This window comes from Doryrhamphus excisus, linkage group LG2 (genome assembly GCF_037039965.1).
Source record: "Doryrhamphus excisus strain RoL-2023G ecotype Guam linkage group LG2, RoL_Dexc_Guam_v1.1, whole genome shotgun sequence".
Classification (NCBI taxonomy): domain Eukaryota; kingdom Metazoa; phylum Chordata; class Actinopteri; order Syngnathiformes; family Syngnathidae; genus Doryrhamphus; species Doryrhamphus excisus.
The window spans coordinates 10,726,403-10,746,848 of record NC_136358.1 but is presented as its reverse complement, the minus strand read 5'-3'; the positions used below and the strand labels follow the sequence as shown (position 1 = coordinate 10,746,848).

General features: G+C 43.0%; 1 protein-coding gene across 1 annotated transcript; it reads right to left on the bottom strand.

The window, feature by feature from the left end:
* Positions 1-1,092: 1,092 nt before the first annotated feature.
* Positions 1,093-19,600, bottom strand: dusp3a (dual specificity phosphatase 3a). Its single transcript, XM_078797598.1, has 4 exons — positions 19,151-19,600; positions 10,918-11,144; positions 9,389-9,594; positions 1,093-1,137 (listed from the first exon to the last, which is right to left on the bottom strand). Exons 1-4 carry the CDS (start codon positions 19,345-19,347, stop codon positions 1,108-1,110), a joined length of 660 nt encoding a protein of 219 aa, XP_078653724.1. The 5' UTR covers positions 19,348-19,600; the 3' UTR covers positions 1,093-1,107.
* Between the last annotated feature and the right edge of the window lie 846 nt (positions 19,601-20,446).

The window sequence follows — 20,446 nt, the reverse complement described above, 5'->3', positions numbered from 1 at the left end:
GGGGAGAACATGCAAACTCCACACAGAGATGGCCGAGGGTGGGATTGAACTCGGGTCTCCTAGCTGTGATGTCTGCGCGCTAACCACTCGACCGCCGTGCAGGCCTCTAATTATTTCAAGTAAATTCAACTCACAATTAAATTGAAATTAATTGAAATAATTTGTTAACCAGATTTGAAAATGAGTTGAGATTACTTGACTTACATTGTTGTATGCAACAAAAATATTTGGTTATTTGACCTAAAAAAGTTCAACTTAAAATTGATCTTTTAAGTTGGAGTAACTCAGTTGTGAGTTGAAATTACCTGAAATAATTTGCTAGATTTAATCAATATTTTAAGTCAACAGGTTACAATTTTTTTTAAGTTGAGTCAACTTGGACAATGGATAATTTGGAGCGCGCCGGACGCTCAGCTGGTCTCACGTTCCTTCTGAATGACATATATCCCAGGATTATATGCAGGAGGTGCTAATTGAGCATGTAAGTACAAACAGAGCAACATTGGCAGTCTGCATGCTTGTTTTCTTTTGTTTTTTTCTTTGCATGATTAATAAGTCAAACACAACAAACATGTGAGAATAATCTCACCCTGCAGCGTTTAATAACAAACACGAGCGAGCCCACCCAGGGTGGTGCTTCCATTCTTAGACACAGAGACCTCGCTCTCTTGCACCTTCACCATGTGTGACAGCACGTTTAGATGCAAGCCAGGGTATGATATGATGATCATTATGATCATGCATTAAAATTGCAGTTTAGAAACACACTCTAATGCAGCGAACCATGCCATTCAGGCAATTGGAGCACCAGGTTGTGTCAGTTATAGTGTCTGGGCACTTCATGTGAACATTTCCAAGGGTTTGTGTAACCTGTAGCATGGTTCCGTGACGGAGGTGCGGCAACATCTGGCCGCACAACAAGATGATCATGTGCAGCCTTTCGCAATTAGCCAGGCAGCAAAACGTTGCAAATGCCAGGCCTGCCTTTTAACAACGCCACCTTACTTTTTACCCCTCATGTCAACATGTGCCGTGTTCTCACGGGTATTTCAAAGATATGCTCTTTGGTTGCAACACCAAGACACCGGACATCTCCAGTGCCGCAGATCAACGGGAAGGGCGTCTCAGAAAGGCCACCTAAACAACCAGAAAAGGAACAAACAATAAAAATTCTTGCCAACGGACAATCAAACGAACAATGAATCACGTTGCGCTCCGATTCGACAACATGCTCTTCATCTTAGAGCGTACGCCAAGTTACGACAGCTCTAAAACATCCGTACATTTAACAGGCTATCATGTGTTGGGCGTGATGCTGTGGTTTTATTATTGTATCTGCATCCTCCCAGTATCCACATGCGGCACAGCCAGCAGGCTGCAAACATCACAGGGATGAAACGATGGACACCGCGGGCGAAACCACTTGGAAGCGGATCTGAGAATCCGGCTCCTCCTCCCATTGCTTCATATTTCCTGATAAACCAGCGCTGTGTCACAGATGTGCTTCAACGTCAGCGTCGGAAGCATCACTCACTTTTCCACTTGATAGTGTGATCTCTGACCCGTGGCCAAGCAGGGAAATGACACTATGGAGCTCTCCATGACCAGGTCGGTGGCGCTGACTTTATTTGTGGTGAAAACATCAAGGCCGCAAATTAGATGTCCTGGTTCTCACTCATGAATCATTTCCTCCATAAACAAGCGCCCGACATCGACGGACACCCGTGTTATTCACAGGTGATGTTAGCTTAGCAGATGTGAACAATGAGAAGATGACTCATGAAAATAAACACGTTTCCAAGCATTTCAGGTATTTGAAACAAACATGTTCGAAAAAGCCTAAAAAACTAAATCCATATTGACGCCGGCTCGTGTTTCTTTCTGCAACTCCCTCACAGGAAGCAGTCAGGTTTGATTTGAACTGAAGCTGTAAACATTTCCATGCACAAGCAAACGCGCTGTTGTACATTGTTGGAATGAATGTCACTTCATCACAGCGCGCCCCTGTGTGGATGCTGATGACATTTGAGAGCTGCTTTGGAATAAAGCTGCAGTGAGGGACCTATAACACGCTCCAACACATTCTTTGTCAGCATACTTCCTGTCCTGTGTCCTGTGCTCTTTACCTGGCATGTTTCTACACCGGACCCCCTCTGTGCGTACACATTCATACAAACCAAGACCAGCAGGAATCCTCGCATTTGCAGACCTGAACAGATCAGTTAAATTCATTTATGAGCTGTAAAATTAATAGAAGGTAGACATTAGTTTTAATTGAGGCCCCTGAGGGACCACACAGCTGCTCTGTAAGGATTACCGTGTATGCAGCCGTGCACTGAAGGTAGAGAGAAGAGCTTGGTCGTAACACGACTGGCTGTCATGCTTGTGGACCGGACCGCCCCAGGTGGTGATTAAGTCATAACTTGTCATCTGATTCCAACACCTCATTGTCCTGCCTGGATTGTTGACGGGCCTCAGTTATCCGCCCTCAATGCAGAGGTTTGGCTCCACCTTGTGGTAGAGCATTGTAAACGCTTTTACTTGGAGTGGGGGAACAGGGCCATGAGCACATTTCACACCAACAAAATCCTAATCAAGTCAGCACATGGCAGACGGGGCCGCCACCACGTGATGTGGATGAAACCAAAGATGTTTTGCCAGGGGGCGGGTGCCGCTGGACCTCAGCCTTCAGGTTAGGTAAAAAAAAAAAAATGAAACTTACGGGAGTATTTGCTCAAAAATAAGATACATTTAATTGTTAGTGTTATGATGGATGATAATAGTGCTGTTAATTTGTGCCAATAAAACATTGCTGGAGCCTATCCCAGCTGTCTTCAGCTGAATATTTGCATAGTATAGGAAACCTGCTTAAATGTTTTTTTATATTAAAAAAAACATTGAGTCTTCTAGAAATGAAATGACACCCTTTTAGTTACCTTAACGTACCTATCCAATAAATTATCCAATATAGTACCTACACATAATAAGAGAAAATAAAACATAATATGGTCTCACATCCAGCACTGGGAGACTTTCTTGGTATTGTTCCAGTTTCTGGACACTACTTCCCGTGGTGTCTATATTGTCTCATCCATGTAATATGACGTAACATAAATGACACCAGTGTAGAAACTAATAAACTACTCGGCGTCTCATTGCTCAACATCTCAACAACAACATCTCATCGCTCATAACAACACAGTTTAAAGTGTGATTCAAATCTTTTAGTACTATTAAAGAGACATTCTAGAGTTCTTTTAGCTTGACATGCTGACTTCATTTGGAGCAGTTAAAATATACAAATATACAGTCTATAATCCTGTCCTGTCATTTATCTTTCTCTTCATTAAATACAGTAAAAATGGACAAAATTGCTAATAGTGATTAATCACGATTAATTAGGAATCGGTGTGTTTTTTATCATTAACATGAAATAACCTCGATAGTCACATTTACCACTTCCACATGAAATAGGAGGGAATTTGTGGGTCAGGGGTGGTTTTCAAACTTTCAACCGCCGCCCAGGTAGTGTGGTGAGGTGTCACTACATCAGTCAAGTAGTTCTTCGGCGTAACAATGGTAACAAGCTTGGTTAGTATGCCAGTCGTATTATGTAAACGGAGCATTGTTGGTATTTAATGGACTTTCCGTCTGAAGGCTTTGTAGACAGAATGGTGGCATCCCATTACTGGCATTCTCAGCTGCCTCCACTTATATCTTTCAAACACACAGAAAAGAGAAAGATATGTTTCCATGTCTCACATAAGGAGTGTAGATGGTGGGCAAAATTCCCCTGCCCAAAAAGTGCTTTCCCTTTAAAGGCAGCAGCTGTACCATTACACCATCTCTTATTGTGCCATGTGCTGTCACACAGTGTTCAAGTATTCTTTTGTTGCCTTTCTCCTGCTTCTCCTGCTGTGACTTGTTCTACACCTCTGCAAGATGTGTGCTGTGCCCCTGCCCCCCATGGATGGTGATTCCCTCCGCAGAACAAAGCAGCAATGAGCCAAGGTGATAACACAGCCGTTTATTTTTAATAAAGTTGTCCAATATAAGAAAAACCAAAAGAAGGTTGCAATCTTAAATCAAGTGCACTTCAACAAAGCCTTGCCATCCTGTCGTGTGAGGTGAAATACACAAAGTGAACAACACACTGTGTAAGGCTTCGGGGTTGACTGTTGTGTTGTCCGGGTCACATGTGTGAGTGGCAGCAGCATCATTATCATCATCTGTCCATGAGCACGGATGAAGGTGGGGGGCGAGATGACGGACTCCGGGAGGAGTCAGGCAGTGGACTCTTGTGCGAGAAACCACGGAGGAGGACAAGATGGCGTCTGCCCTCCACCTGGCCTCAATGCAAACTTGTTGGTCGTTTCCGGAGCGTGTTTGAAAAACTCCCAAGTGGATCAAGCCGACTGCTCGGTGAAGGAAAAAAAAAACGGTGGACAAGTTGAGCCAGATGAGTTTCCATGATGTAAAGTATCAGTTGTCAGTCCGACAAAAGCGCAGATGTCCAAATTACACCACAGGAGACTTCACATTTGTACTCTATTTGGGAGTCAAATGAGCAAACCTCTTCGAGATGGACAAGTTCACTTGGAGTCAGCGTTGAAGCTTTCACAATCCTTTGTGAAAAACCAGCACTGTGAATTCATTACATTTAGGATCCAGCGCCTCGTCCAATGACATGCACGATAATGACAGTCGGTCAAAGAAGTAGGTTGTGAACCTATCCCTGTGGGCACTTCCTGCTTCTCCTAACCGAGCAAAGCAATTCAATGACAAACATCCCTGCCAGAAGTTCATCACACGTTACGGTAGACGCATATACCATATAGTAGGCCAGCTTTAACATGAAATGCAGCAAGTCACCACTTGGTGCATGGTACAGAACAATATACACAAAGGCTACTTCACGTTTGACATTCAGAGTTTGAAATAATACAGTAAAGCCGGGTCAGACCTTCTAACGCGATGCTGGTGGCGCATCGCTACACAAAATAATCGAGCACCAACGCTATACAATGTTACACCGCACTTTGTAACACAATCCGGTTAGGGTCAATTCAGTCCAGAGAAGGCGTAGGCGGTGTTACATTGGCTGGACAGCAGGCGGCAGTGTTGATTTGCGTGTTCATCATAGCGGTCAAACCTCCTGTTTTCCCTGGGAAACTCCCGTATACTAAATATATTTTGCCCTTCTTGCCAGCAACCAACCATTATTTTCTTTGTCAATTCATCTGAAGCTTGTTTTTTTCCCGAGCAATCAGTTCGGCCCTACACCAGGGGTGTCCGAAGTGCAACCTTAGGGCCATTTACAGCCTGCGGCAATTTAACAAGAAAACTACAGCAAGAAAAAACAAACAAAGAAAAAACACAAAAGCAAAAATGTAAAGGTTTGCAGTCATTTTACAGGAAGGAAAATGTAAATTATTCAAGAAAAACGTAGTTGCTTCATTGGCAGTACTACTACAATATTATTTTAGTAGCATAAAGATGACATATTTTAAAAAATGGGTGGAAATTAGATTGGGGAAAAGGTTGTTTTACAAGAAAAAATATTAATTATTAATAATTAAAAAATAATAATTATAAAATAATTAAAGAAAATGTATAAGAAGAAAGTTGAAATAGTTGTCAGCAGAAATTAACATTTAAGAGATTGAAGTCTAAATATTAAGAGAAAAAGTTATACTCAAATAACAATTTTACAAGAAAAACCTATGAGGAAAAAGGTCATTTCAGTCGCAATAAGTTGATACATTAAATACACAAATATAGAATTTTTAATTTTGAAAAAGACCCGCTGTGGTGAGTCCGTCATCAGGAAAAAAGCAGAGAGAAACAAAAATGAAAAACAAACTAACGAAATGAGGTTGAAATTTTTGGGAAAGTTAAGTTTTGGTTTTTGATTCACCATTTTATGATTTAAAAATAAAAATATCCTCTGATTTCAGCCTCTGAAACGTGCATCTTTTTTAACGCCCTAAATCACCCACCAAAGCAGACCTATTGTCTTTGTGTTTTGCCGTTTACACACATCAGCGCCGACTTTGGAAAACAAGTACATCTGGGGCCGAACTGATCGCTAAATGTTGACAATCCTCTAAATCTAAATACCGTTCACATTATTCGGGCCTCGAGACAGGAAATAACACCCCTATAGTCACCTTTACGCTCCTATTACCCAATGCAGCGGACATGGTAAGCAATAGTAATACATTATACCTTACATGTTAGTATTGGGAAAGTTTACTGTGGCAGTATCTCAAACATAAGGTAGTGCTTATTGACACAGGAGACGGCTGCCGTTTTAAGCGTAGCAAGTTCCCAAGCTCTCGGCCAGTGTAGAATAGACTTGGAAAACACAAGCGAGTGAGAGATGTTTGAACCACCAAGTGACTGCCGCTCCAAATTCACGGTTGACCAGACAAATCATTGCCATTGTACAGATGTTGCACTTGAAACAGACGAGGACTGTATGCCTTCGTGAGAGCAGTGTAGTACAGCAGGTTGTGCTGGTAAATGAACGATTACACGTGGCTGATAACGTGGTATTTGTTTCACTTCGTGCACCTGATGCGTGTGCAGCGACGTGTGGGCCAAAGGACACTCCGTGCGGACAGGAAGCGCCGCCCAGAGCCGGAGTAGGGGAAGGACAGCTCGCCCTTCAAGGGAGAGCCTGAAGTCAGTTCTAAGCCAACAGGATAGTATTCTCCATGTTAGACGTCAGCAAGCGCTGCTGCAACACCACGTTGCATCTGGCAGCGTTTAGTCAGGTCTGAATCAGGCGGGCCCGGAGCACATTTGTTTGGATGTCTCCCAAAAAACCTCTGCAGTCACAATGGAGCTGCCGCGCTATCTGGATGGATGGAAGCGCGCCCCCTCGTGGAGCTGAGTCGGGTCAAAACACAACATTGCAAATGATGGTCTGAGCGTTCAGAAAGAGATACACGCAAACATGGAGGTGATCCACACAATCCACACTGCCGCCTGCACCGGAATGTAAACACACAAGTTGTCATCATCAGAGACTCTGTGATAGTCGGTGCTCCGTCTCCGCTTTGGAGATGCCTGATTCCACTACTGTGATCACACGGAAGGCTTCACATGCACGTCATATACGAGTATTCATAGAGTACATGTCACTCATCAAATGAGATGTGGGAAAGCCAATTGTTGAGTTGTAGAAGAGCATAGCGTGATATATAAGACACACGGACGATACCTACACGTTACAGACACATTGCTCATACATTCATATATGTCAACATGTACAGTACAGTAAATACGTATATACAGTACGCACGGTACATGTATATATTCATATGCATATAGACATACATATATAGAAAAGGAGGAATAAATAGCGAGTTCATTCATGAGATGAGTTTACACGACAAGAGATGTGTTGAATAACTGAGATGTCCTTACATTCTATACATACTGTATATGGTGGAGTATTGACATATATTGCAATGTTTCACTGCTTAAACAAAAAAAAAAAGCCAGTATCGGATCGCGATACCATTGTAATAGACGTAATTCGGAAATTGTGTAAGATTTTCGTGAGCCGCGTCTGTGCTTTAATGTTGTCGGAAAACTAGAAGAATATCAGCAAACGGAGCCAAAAGAGTAAGAGCACATGTGCTGCGGCTATCTGCTATCTGCACACTGCATCTGGTCTCCTTACTCACGGCCACACAAGACAGTCAGACGTCCGCCCTATGCAAAACTTCCAGGTCGCTACAAAATCACTCTTGCGCATAGAGTCCATTACAGCCTCACGTAAACGACAATAACAATGACAATGCAATGACTTGGAAGCATTGTCAGACTGTTTGTTAGGCTGTGAACACATGTGTGTGTGTGTGTTTACCGATATTCTTCCAGCTAGATCTGCTGATATTCCTTTGAATTGGTATTATCCAAATTCAGTAATCCCTCGTTTATTGCAGCTAATTGGCTCCAGAGCCGACTCTGATAAGTGAATTTCCTCAAAGTATGATTCCTTTAATATTTTTGCTGTGTACAATTAACGTGATTAACATTATTAGAACCCTCAAGACAAGAAATAACACCCCTATAGTCACTTTTCCATTCCTATTACCCAATATAGTAGACATAAGAGAAAATAAGACCGAATAAGATTTTTGCTCGTGTGTAGCTGTAAATGTGTTCCGGCGTTGTACAGGAAGTGACGTCGGGGTTCAGGGTTGAGTTTTAACTTGGTGTGGGTAGTAGCCCGTGTTAGGGATCACAGTGCCTGATAAATCAAACCTGCAATAACCAGCGATCAAGTCTGGCGCTTGTGTGTCTCACCCAACATTCCAGTAACATGACCGACACCTAATGATTAATTAATGCGCCTTCTCTTCTGAATGCCTTATATTTGTATTTTACTTCATTTAGCTGTTTTGTTACATTGAGGCAAAACATGCCAAATTTGCTTAAATATGCACAATATGTGACTGATAATAGGTTTTAATGATAGACGCAAAACTGCCAGAAATACTAATTCATATATGATCAAAAAACGTTGATGGGGTGAAGCCGCAAAGTTTGAGCAAGTGGCGCGGGATTACTGTATCAGGATGAGAATTTTGAAATTAAATAAATAAATCAATAAAATGGACCTTTGCATCCCTAGGTTCTGGTCCTGGATGTGAGAGCTGGCAGTGGAAAAATGTCCCATGATGCATTTGGGGGGTTGAAACCGACGTCTGCGGCTGTTTGATGCGTTGGCTGTGTGACTGGCCGATGTTGAGGCGGGCGAGACGAGAAGGAATGTGATTGATCGACATTCACGGGACCTCGGGTAGGATGCAGCTATGATTTAAAGTCACCTTGTTAGCCTGAAGTGGCGTAAAGCCTAAGCTACTTTATGCAGACCTTTCGCACCTCCTGGGATCCTGTGAATAGTTGTTTTTAGGAATAAAAATTGAGATTCCGTGTGCGTATGTGTGAACATGGAATGCTTCTCTGCCTCGTTTAGGGTCTTTGTTGCATTGGGTTTGGGGCCGTAGATTTTTACTTTGAGGATTCCCCTAATGGCGTCGAGGTCAGCGACAAAGGCGGCAGTGGAATCACTTGGAATGATTGTGCTGTCGTCTTTTACTTCTGGAATCTCAGCGGTAAGGGCGTCAGGGTTTCGGAACGAGACGGAATGCTTGAAGTCGCTTTGCCCTATGAGACCTAGCTCTACAGCAGAGGACCGATGGGGATCAGAAGGTAAACGTGGATGTGTGTGTAATGATCTTCACTGCTAAAAGTGTGTCCCAGAATACTCCTCTCGACTGGGTGCTGGTTTGTGGGCGGGTCCTCCGGAGCAGTGGAAACCAGTGAAAGGCATAATGGGAGGTTTTCATTTGGTCTTTAGTTTGCCCACCTCGCCGTTCAGCCTGCCCTCCTTGGCCAGCTTCTCGTTGAGCTGGCACAGCAGGCGCAGGAAGCCGTCGTTGGGGCCGATCTCCCTCTTCTGTCTCACGGTGGCCACCGCTTGCCGGGCGTCCATCTTGTGGCGCAGCATGAGGTAAGCCACCACTACGGTGGGCGAGCGGCTGTAGCCTTCTCTGCAGTGTACGTACACCTTCCCTGTGGAGTGCACGCACAAGAAGAGATGACGCCACGTGAGGAGATGGTGTCTCACTGCAGCAACATCGATGCAGCTCCTCGTTAAAATCCTCGACCTTCAACCTTTTGAAAGCTCGCTTGCAAATGACGGCGACAAAATGTGCCAGTAATGCAAAACCTGATACTGCGGCAAAAGCCACCAGCGGCGCCTCTTGGCTCCCAGTTTCATTTCATATTTTGGAGCAGATCGTATTGCTTGAATGTGGAACATTTCTGATAAAGCTTCTGCAGTATTTAAACCAAAAAAAAAACGCTTGGGAGCCACAGGTGTAGCAATGCGTGGATACTGATAAACCACACAATGTGATCTGATAATGGAATATGGAGCAGGACTCTGGGGTAAGTCGCAATTAGCCATACGTGATTGTCTTCTGTCTTTAACTCATTCAACACCAAAGATGTAGTTTTTATAAACCCCAATTACCGAGCCCAACAACTTTTTTTTTTTTTTTGGGGGGGGGGGGGTGCGAGAGGCAAAAAGATTCCATGACACAACTGCACACTCATGGATATCACTTTTAGAGGAACCTTAAAGCATAAAAAATGAGAACTACATTTGATAAGATGACAGAAAGGAGGAAGTGGAAGAACATGGAGGAAGGAGTGTAGCGTGCGTTAGTTCAGTTCCATAAGTTAAAACTTTAACTAGTTGGTGTTATATTTGTAAATAAATGGTTATTTTGACGGAAAACAACCCTTTTTCTGTGTCGTTAATGCTGTGGCATAGCATTGTAGGGACATTTTAACACTATAGTTCATGGTGTTACACGTGATATTTTCCTGAAACTTGCCTATATTCCACTGCCGGAAAAAGAGGGATCAAACATTTTTTCAGATGAAAGACAGGAGCCTATTCTTTCTTTTGGTAGGTTCAATGTTTATATAGGCATAGGATACAATATTCTGTGTGCCGGAAGGGGCCTTTGAAAAATGGCTGGGATTGAATGAGTTAAGCACACCAACATTCCCAGTTTTTTTTTCCCAAACATTGACTGTACATGTCGTGTCTCCGCTCCATACTCCCATGCAGTATTCATTAAAGGTGACAAGTGGCAAGATGCGTTTCCCGCGTCATTCATCGACTCGACAATGAAGTACAAGCCGTCACAAAAACCCAAAGTAATCACCACGGGAGAGCAAAAAGTTCCAGACATGCATGGTAAACGCTTGCGGGTGCCGAGAGGGGCGAGGCTTATCTACAATGCCAATGAAGGTTCTAGGTTGTGATACTCGTGTATTATTCCATCTTCGCTCCTGAGTCGCACTGATGTCATTTGTTCTCACCTTTGTTGTGCGCGAGGGCCTTGTCGATGAAGTCCGCCCCCTCCTCAAAGAAGGCACTGAGGTCAAACTGCTCGGTGTCGTTGGCCTGAATGCCATGGTACGTGATGCCCGTGCCGGCGTAGAAGTCGGCGCTGGTGTTGACGTGCATGAAGGAGGTGCCCTCCGCCATGTTGAGCACGTGGGTCACTCCCAGTTTCTGCAGACGCATTGCATTCTGGGCCACGAACCTGCAAGGCAGGAGGGGGACAAACATTCATCCCCTTTAGCACCTTTCTGTCAGGATGAGGGCTTTGAAAGGCATGTAAAGCAGCCAAACCGTGCAGTAAAGGGATGACGGATGCATATGCACAATAGAGGAACAAAGCATCACACTGCAGTGATCAAAAAGCAGCGTGTCAGCACAATTTATTTGAAAGTGATATATGCACTGCATCTTTCATAAAACATTTTGCTGCCTCAGTTGTTGCAACAAACACTTTCAGCTGAGGCAGTGTTTGTGTTGCTTTGTACCAATATCTGCCACTGAATCAATGCCGGTGTGCTTTGTTAGCAACGCATTGCACTCCCAACCCCAGCATGCCCCTTTGACTCGCGTCCTTGCCAGAAACCGAGACCTCACGTAGGTCAAATTCCCCAGGGAGCCTCAGAGGGAACTTTACGAGCACTTCCAAGGACTGAAGCACCTTGCTGGCTTGGCGTAAGTCAGGGGTGGCCAAAGTGCGGCCCGCCGCTGTTATTTTATTGGCACGGGGCACGTTGTAAAAATATAATTTAACAAGACAACTTAAAAATATATAAAACAGCAAAAATAGAGAACTCAGCAGTAATTTTTCCAAGAATAATATATATATATATATATATACATATATATATATATATATATATATATAAAAGTTGGAATTTTACAAGAATCATGTTGTAATACTGTGATGAAAAATAACAGCATAAAGGTGAAATATTACAAAAACATATATATTATTGTTTTTAAAGTTGTTACATTTTGACAATCAAATAAACCAAAAATAAAGGTGCAAATTGTGGAAAAATAGGTTACGTAAAAAGTTCTAATGTTAGAAAAATCAAGTGGAATACATTTTTTAATTGTTTGGAATAAAAACAGCAGAAATGGAAAAGGGCTGTAATTTGACGAGAATAGAGTCAATATATGAAGAAAAAGTCATACGTAAAGTAGTGTAAAAAAGTTGCAATTTTTGCAAAATAACTTTTAAAAAATGTTTTATTACAATTAGCTATTTATAATGTATAACCACAGGTAAACAAAAAATATTTGGTTTTGGGATATAATGTCACAAAAATAAAGTAAATAATAAAGTCTAATATTACAAAAACAGAATATAGTATATATAAAAGGTAAATGGTTGGAAAATTAAAAAACAAAAGAGCGGTAATTTTACAAGAATAATGTCAAAATATTAAGAAAAAAGTCAGTCTAAGGAGGAAAAAGTTGGCATTTTATCAGAATGAACTCAACATTATGAGGAAAATGTATGCTATTTTAGTAGCATAGAGCTAAAATATTGAAGAAAAAATATTATTTGTTTATAGTCGCAATATTATGAGAGACAAAACTAAATGTTGTAACTTGGAAAATTAGGTTGGAGAAAAAGTTGTATTAAAAGAATGAAGTCAAAATGTTAAATTTAAAAAAAACAGCAGAAAAAACAGCAGAAATGAAAAATAAACAGCTGTAATGACAAGACAATAATTTGTAGTAATAATTTGTAACAGGCCTAATTGTCCATAATCATATCACTAACCCACCTTTCCACAATGTTGGATAGCTTGTGTGGACAAGTTACTTGCTTGAATGCACAGTTCGTGGCATGAACTAGTAGTGTTATTGGCTTAAGTTTTTGTTGTGTTACCTTCATTTCAGCTGTTAGTTTTATTTTTTTTGCAAGCAATAAAGCACAACCTTTATATCCTGAGTGGCAGACACACACACGTCACTTCCTGTGCTGACAGACCGCTCGCGCGCGCTCGTTGAATTACGCTACCTCCGTTCATTCCGATCTTCAACAGATCTTTTCTTCTAGACTTTTTTTCTCAACCAGTTTTTTTTTTCTTAAACTAAAACGACTGACTGGACCAAGCTTGCCCGTCGACTTGGACTTCCAGCGGTGTCACCGGAGTTGTTCTTCAAGTTTCCTACTAACTCGCCGATCAACAAGAAACGTGAGTATGGCTTCTTGCAACTCCTGCTCCCTCCTCCTTGACAGGCTTTCCCTGCTGGAGGAACGTGTCCGCCAACTAGAGCAGAGTAATTTCGTAACGATAGATGTGGCGGGCACACCGGATATCGTAGGTTGTAGCCAACCTACTAGTCTGGTTAGCATTAGCCCTAAGCGGCCGGCTAACCGCGGTGAGCCAATTCAGACGCATAACAGTTACACTCCCTTAGAAAGCCCCACTATGTCACAGTCTACTGGCTCCCGCACATTAGTTATAGGTGACTCCATCACCCGTAACATTAAGCTTAAGAACCCAGCCACTGTAATGTGTATTCCTGGGGCCAAAGCACCCGATATTGAAGCTAGCCTTAGGGAGCTGACTCGCAACAGGTCCAAACACCGACATAAAGCAAACAGCACTAGTTTCTCTGATATAGTGATACACGTCGGCTCCAATGACACTAGAATGAGGCAATCAGAGATTACAAAAAGGAACATAGCAAGGACTTGTAATCTCGCCAGAAAGATGTGTCGGCATCGAGTAGTTGTCTCTGGTCCCTTGCCTGCGAGAGGCAATGATGAGAGGTTTAGTAGATTATTCTCGCTAAACCGGTGGCTGGCTGGCTTCTGTAACGAACAGGGATTTCAGTTTGTAGATAACTGACCTTCCTTCTGGAGGAACCTCCAACTGTTTAGTAGAGATGGCCTTCACTCTAATGGGGAAGGTGCTCTTACCCTTTCCAGAAATATAGATTACTGTTTAAGTCCCACATGACATCCTGCACTAGAACACGTCGGGGGACAGGTGATTAGCGAGCCTGTTAGAACGGGTGTGGAGTCTGTAAGGTTATGGCTAACTGGCGCTATGCCGGACTTGAACAATACACATAGCCCTTTCTGTAGAATAAAGCAACATATTATGCATACAGATTCACAACCCATAAATGCTCCACAGTCTGTCTTGCCTTCTACTGAGGTAGGGCCTCGTGATAAACTTGAACCTCCCTCTTGTACTAGTGATGATTCAACAAACAACTATCTAACAACCCCTATGGTATTGACTTCTTATCGTGTGTACAACAAGTCAAAATATGGCATGGGTTCTAGACGGAGCAGTCTTGTTAATATTACTGCTATTAATTCTTTGGGAGTGAACAGCCTCAGTCAGCCAACCTTTACGAAAATTGGTCTTATGAATATTAGATCACTCTCCTCAAAGGCTGTGCTCATTAATGATCTGATAAGAGATCATAATCTCAACATAATCGGTCTTTGCGAGACCTGGTTAAAACCTAATGATTTTATATCCCTTAATGAGGCATCTCCACCTAATTTTTTGAGTTCTCAGGTTTCACGTCCTAATAGGAAAGGTGGGGGTGTTGCCCAAATCCATGAATCTGCTCTTAACCTCAGAACTTGGTCAAAATCTGAAATTAAAACATTTGAGGTCCTCGTTTTGCGATCGACCGCATCATTGCCATTTTATCTAGCACTTCTCTATCGTCCTCCTGGTCCGTACTCGGGCTTCTTGGATGAATTTTCAGAATTTATTGCAGACCTGGTAACCCACGCAGACAATATAGTACTCATGGGTGATTTCAATATCCATGTCAATTCTCCTGAAGAGTCCCTTAGTGTGGCTTTTCAGACAATAATCGATACTTTTGGTTTTGTTCAATTAATTAATGAGCCAACCCACATCAGTGGTAATACCCTGGATCTGGTTTTAATTCGAGGTATTAGGACCTCCAACGTAACAGTCCTTCCTTACATAACCACTGTGTCTGACCATTATTTTATAACATTTGAAATCTTGACCCAATGCCACCGCTTGGACCGGAACCAGTGCTCTAGCAGTCGTAATATTAGTTCTTCGACTGCTACTGCACTTGCAGAGGTACTGCCCTCAGTGGTTTCCTCTTTCCCTTCCTATAAGGGCCCTATAGACAACCTTACAAATCATTTCAACAAGGTGTTATGTAAAGCTCTTGATACTGTTGCACCTTTGAGATTTAAGTGTCATGCCAAAAGACTTACTCCCTGGTTTACAGGTGAAACTCGAAGGCTGAAACAATTTTGTCGGAGATTGGAGCGCAGATGGCGTGCAACTAAACTTGAGGTCTTCCGACAGGCATGGGGAGATAGTCCGACCAAATATAAACAGGCTCTTGTTACGGCAAAAAACAACTATTTTTCTAGACAAATTGACCTCCATAAAAATAACCCTAAATACTTATTCGACACAGTTGCATTGCTAACCCAGAAGAGGACCTCTCCTAGTAGTTCCCCTTTCTCAGCCGACGATTTCTTGCGATTCTTCGCAAATAAAGTTGAGCTCATCAGGAAGGAAATAAAGGACACCCTACCGCCAGACAGGTCAAACATGTCGGCCGCCATGACCGCTGCTGGGACTACTTCCATCCTCTGTCCCACTAGTTTCTCCTACTTTGAGGAAGTATCTCTGGACGAGCTTACAAAACAGACATGTCTGCTTGACCCGCTTCCTGGGAAACTTGTTAAAGAATTGTTCCCAATTCTAGCCCCCTCAATCTTGAATATAATTAATCTATCACTCTCATCTGGCACTGTGCCTGCAGCTTTCAAGACTGCAGTGATTCGACCCCTGCTGAAAAAACCGACCCTCGACCCCGGGAGTATTTCCCACTATAGGCCGGTGTCTAACCTCCCATTTCTGTCCAAGATCCTTGAAAGAATTGTAGCACAACAGCTCAATGATCACATGGCTTTGGGTGATCTTTTTGAACCTTTTCAGTCTGGTTTCAGGATGAACCACTCCACTGAATCAGCCCTTGCAAAAGTGACAAATTATCTTCTTCTATCTATGGACTGTGACACATCTACAATATTGTTATTACTTGATCTCAGTGCTGCTTTCGACACTGTCGATCACTCTATCCTACTGGAACGCCTTCAAACATATATTGGTGTTACTGGTCCGGTACTCTCTTGGTTTAGATCTTATCTTGAGGATCGGACGCATCATGTCGTTTGTGATGATATGACTTCAGAGTTCTGTGGTGTCACTTGTGGAGTTCCACAAGGTTCAGTGCTCGGCCCTCTTTTGTTTAACATTTACATGTTGCCGCTTGGCGACATCATTCGCAAACATAAGATTAGCTTTCACTCTTATGCTGATGACACTCAGCTATATGTCCCACTAAAGTTAACTGACCCGCAGGACTGCTCTAATTTGGAGGCTTGTCTCATCGATATTAAACATTGGATGTCCTGTAACTTTTTACTCTTGAACCCCACTCTGAGTTTTGATAATAGCATAATTTCCCAAAGTGACTCTGTAAAAAATCTGGGTGTGATATTGGACCCGACTCTATCCTTTCATAAACACATTAAGAATGTTACTAAAACAGCATTTTTTCATCTTTGCAATATTGCGAAGATACGACCTATTCTATCCACTTCTGATGCAGAGACCTTAGTCCATGCATTTGTCACGTCTCGCCTTGACTACTGTAATGTACTGCTTTCTGGTCTTCCAATGGCGAGTCTCAAAAGCTTGTAGTTAGTACAAAATGCTGCAGCGCGACTTCTTACAAGGACATGTAAGTGTGACCATATTGCTCCAATACTAGCCAACTTGCACTGGCTCCCAGTTCATTTAAGATGTGACTTTAAGGTACTGCTTCTGGTTTACAAAATATTACATGGGTTGGCACCTTTTTATCTGGTTGACCTAATCGTACCCTATGCTCCGTCTAGAAACCTACGCTCCCAACACGGCAGTCTTTTGACTATCCCGACAGCCAGAAAGAAGTATGCGGGCTCTAGAGCCTTTTCCATTCGGGCCCCAACGTTGTGGAATGCTCTACCTGTTAATATTAGAGCTGCTACCTCAGTAGAAATGTTCAAGTCCCGACTTAAGACTCATTTCTATACTTTAGCGTTTAGTTAAAAATATTCCCTGCCTGTTTTGACTGCCGCTCCTTCTCTCTCCCATACCGCCCCCCCCCAGGAAAGGCTGTTTGGAAGTTGCCTTGACGAAACTGGACATCTGACGTGGCCTACCTTGTGGAGGCGCTGCAGCACAGGGATGATGATCATCTCAAGACCCACGGCTGCCCAACTGTCCTAATGGCATTACATCTTGGACCTGGACTATTATACTCTCTGTTTATATTTAACTGTCACATGTTAACCTCTCGACATCCATTGCAGCTTGGTCATCCTAGAAGGGGGATTCCCCCATCTGCGGTCCCTTCTCAAGGTTTCTATATAAATAAACTTGACTTGACTTGACTTGACACACGTTCATTCATTCATTCATTTTCTACCGCTTTTTCCTCACGTGGGTCACGGGGGTGCTGGAGCCTATCCCAGCTGTCTTCGGGCGAGAGGCGGGGTACAACCTGGACCAGTCGCCAGCCAATCACAGGGCACATATAGACAAACAACCATTCACAATTGCATTCATACCTATATATACCTATGAATGAATGAATGACTAAAACACAACCTTTATAGCCTGAGTGGCAGACACACACACGTTAAACTCAGCTAACCTAGCTAGCTTACACTGGGTACTGCTGTAATGAGTTTCAAAGTGTCTTCGCCGACTGATTTTCCATTCCAGCTTTGACATCCAGTATTTCAGTAGTAGTAGTAGTATTTCAGTAGAAGGGGTGGTTAGTGTTTGTGAAGACACGCAGCTTTGAATGAGTGGTCTTTGGGGAAACGTTTTCCCACACGAGCCATTTTATTCACACAGTAAATTACGCATTTAACGGTAGATTCCGTTTTTACTGGTCAATTCCGTGATTTCACAGAAATCATAGGACCCTAGGTGAAGCGGACACGTCAGCACAAAAAGGCTGGGCGGCGGGTCCCCGAGGTGGTCGCATGCATTAAATCGGCAATCAATAACACCTTCACGCAGTCTGGGAACACAGAACACGACCTTCCCTTGACACACAGTGCACTAATTACCATACAGCAGCTAGATGTTTGCAGCCTCGGCCCGCCTCATTGACATAATCCCATCGATTGTGTTGTAGCAGCGATACATTAAAGTGCACGCATAGCATCCCGCTGCCTTTTCTTGGCAGCAACCGACGCCAAGAGATGGAGAGCTTTGGGACACTAAGCTCCTCTACTTCTTCCAAGCATCAGTCTAACAGGCTGAGATCCATCTGTGCAATGATGTTACACTTGATAGTTATTCTACAAGCTCATCTGGTAAACATGGTATCATACCTGTATCGTTATTGTGTAACCAAATTAAACATAAAGAACACAGCTAACAAGTCTTCAAGCAGGTGGTTCGTGTACATAACCAAGGATTAACTTGGGGGGGGGGGGGTGAGATTCCTTCCGAGTGGACACATTCATTGGAAAGCCAATAGGCGGGGGACAGCCAGCATCCACAGATTTATGTCGATTCATACGGCTTCTTATGTGTATGCCAGAAAGACATGCATGGCAAATATTAAAAAAAACACATCATTTACATTAAAGCAAAAATAAATGTGACCAACAATCTGGGTTCTGGGTTCAAGGATGGGTGCTCTCCGGGTACTCCCATGATGATGATCATCATATTATAAAGACGATGATAAAGACGGGGCAAGCTGCATTGGTGAAAATATAGAACCAAAAGTATAAACAACAATCCACAAGGTATTAGATTTTGTTTATGTCATTAATTGAGTCCAGTAACTGGCTGCTTGGCAACAATGGCGGAGGATGTTAAGGCTCACTAACATCACAGGGATACTTGACTATAAAAGGTGTTTATTATTAAAATAAAACAACTTATTAGGCATTAACAGAGGCACATATTACTGTCAACTAAACATTAATATGCCACCTTACTTTAAACTCTGTGTTTTTGATTTAAAAAAAAATAAAAATACAAATAAACCAGCCTGTGTGGGCGCGTGCATTTCGTCATGGCGCGAGGCGGAAGCGCATGAAGCCGGAAGTGGGGCATTTTGCCACCAACTACCTGCTACCTGTCGGCGTCACCAAATAACAACAACAATAATAATGAAATAGTGAAGACTCACGCGTTGCCGATGTAAATCCTCGGAAAGACCTCGTTGAAGTGCTGCGTCGGAAGGCTGTAGAAGCCGCTGCCGTTGGACAGGAGCTCGTTGAGTTGCTGGACGGTCACCTCACCGCCCGGAGCCGTCGTCGCCGCCACCGGGACGTCTGTCACCGCCAGCTGCTGATGCTGCTTGGTGGGACTGTGGTGCTTCTTCATAGCTCCTCCGCTCGGCAAATGGACATCAGACTGAAGTTGGGAAGGGGCTAGCAAAGCTTTTGTTTTTCTTTGAGACCATACTTGTCGACGCACGTGAGTCGTGAGCGCCCACCGTCTGGTTCACAAGGTGTCTGACAAGTGACATTAAGTTAATCGGAATCGCTTACTCTACTTCCTGTAACAACCTTCAAAGTAAAGGCTTTAGAGCGCACACGACTAATAAAATTAAATTGTGCTTATTGTAGCTAAAACGTGAATTAAAATCTTAAAAATGGTGCTGTACCTGGACGGTACACATTTGATTGGCAGATTTTATGGTTTGAAATCGTTTAGACAGCTGGCTTCTAGTTTTATTTTGATATGAAACTGTGTCCCTTTTCCTTCGCTGGCTTATTAGCTCAGTGTTGCTCCCAACAGACACGCCCCACCGGCAAACACGAGCTCATGTCCTCGTCGTGGGTTTTGGTCATCACCGGGGCCATACTAGATCAATAAAAACCTACAAGAGAAAGACCACAAGAACAAGTCAACGTGCCCATGAATGGAGGCTCATTAGTTATCGCCCCCTTGGTGACTGCCAAACATGTAGTAAGTATTTTATCCTCCGGATGTCGCCATTTACCCCTACGCTTTGGACCTGGTTTGAGATGACGTCACTTTTAGTTTCGCCCTGAATGTTGTACCAAAAAAAGATTTTAAATCTATAAGTAACGGAGACACAATGTGACACTTTTGCTTGTATATTCATAATATAGTCATCTACCGGTGAAGATTACACGTCACACTTGCCTTAGCCTTGCTCACATGAAGCCAACCACAAGGGGGCGCCACCTTTCCAGTAAAGCTGCACACCGGTGTCAATGCATTATGAAATAAGGATAATTTGTGATTATTTCACCAATATAACACTAACTAGTACACAGACTGTAAAATAAGTTGCCACTCCTTTGGCACATGCAGTCACTGACGTACATGAATATAACAATGAAATGATAATGACAATTCACATGGGGGTTAGTGTGCATCAAATGCTTATCTTACACAAAGTAACCCTAATGAATGTAGCCGGACTTCAAAACTTCCCCCAAAGCACCACGCT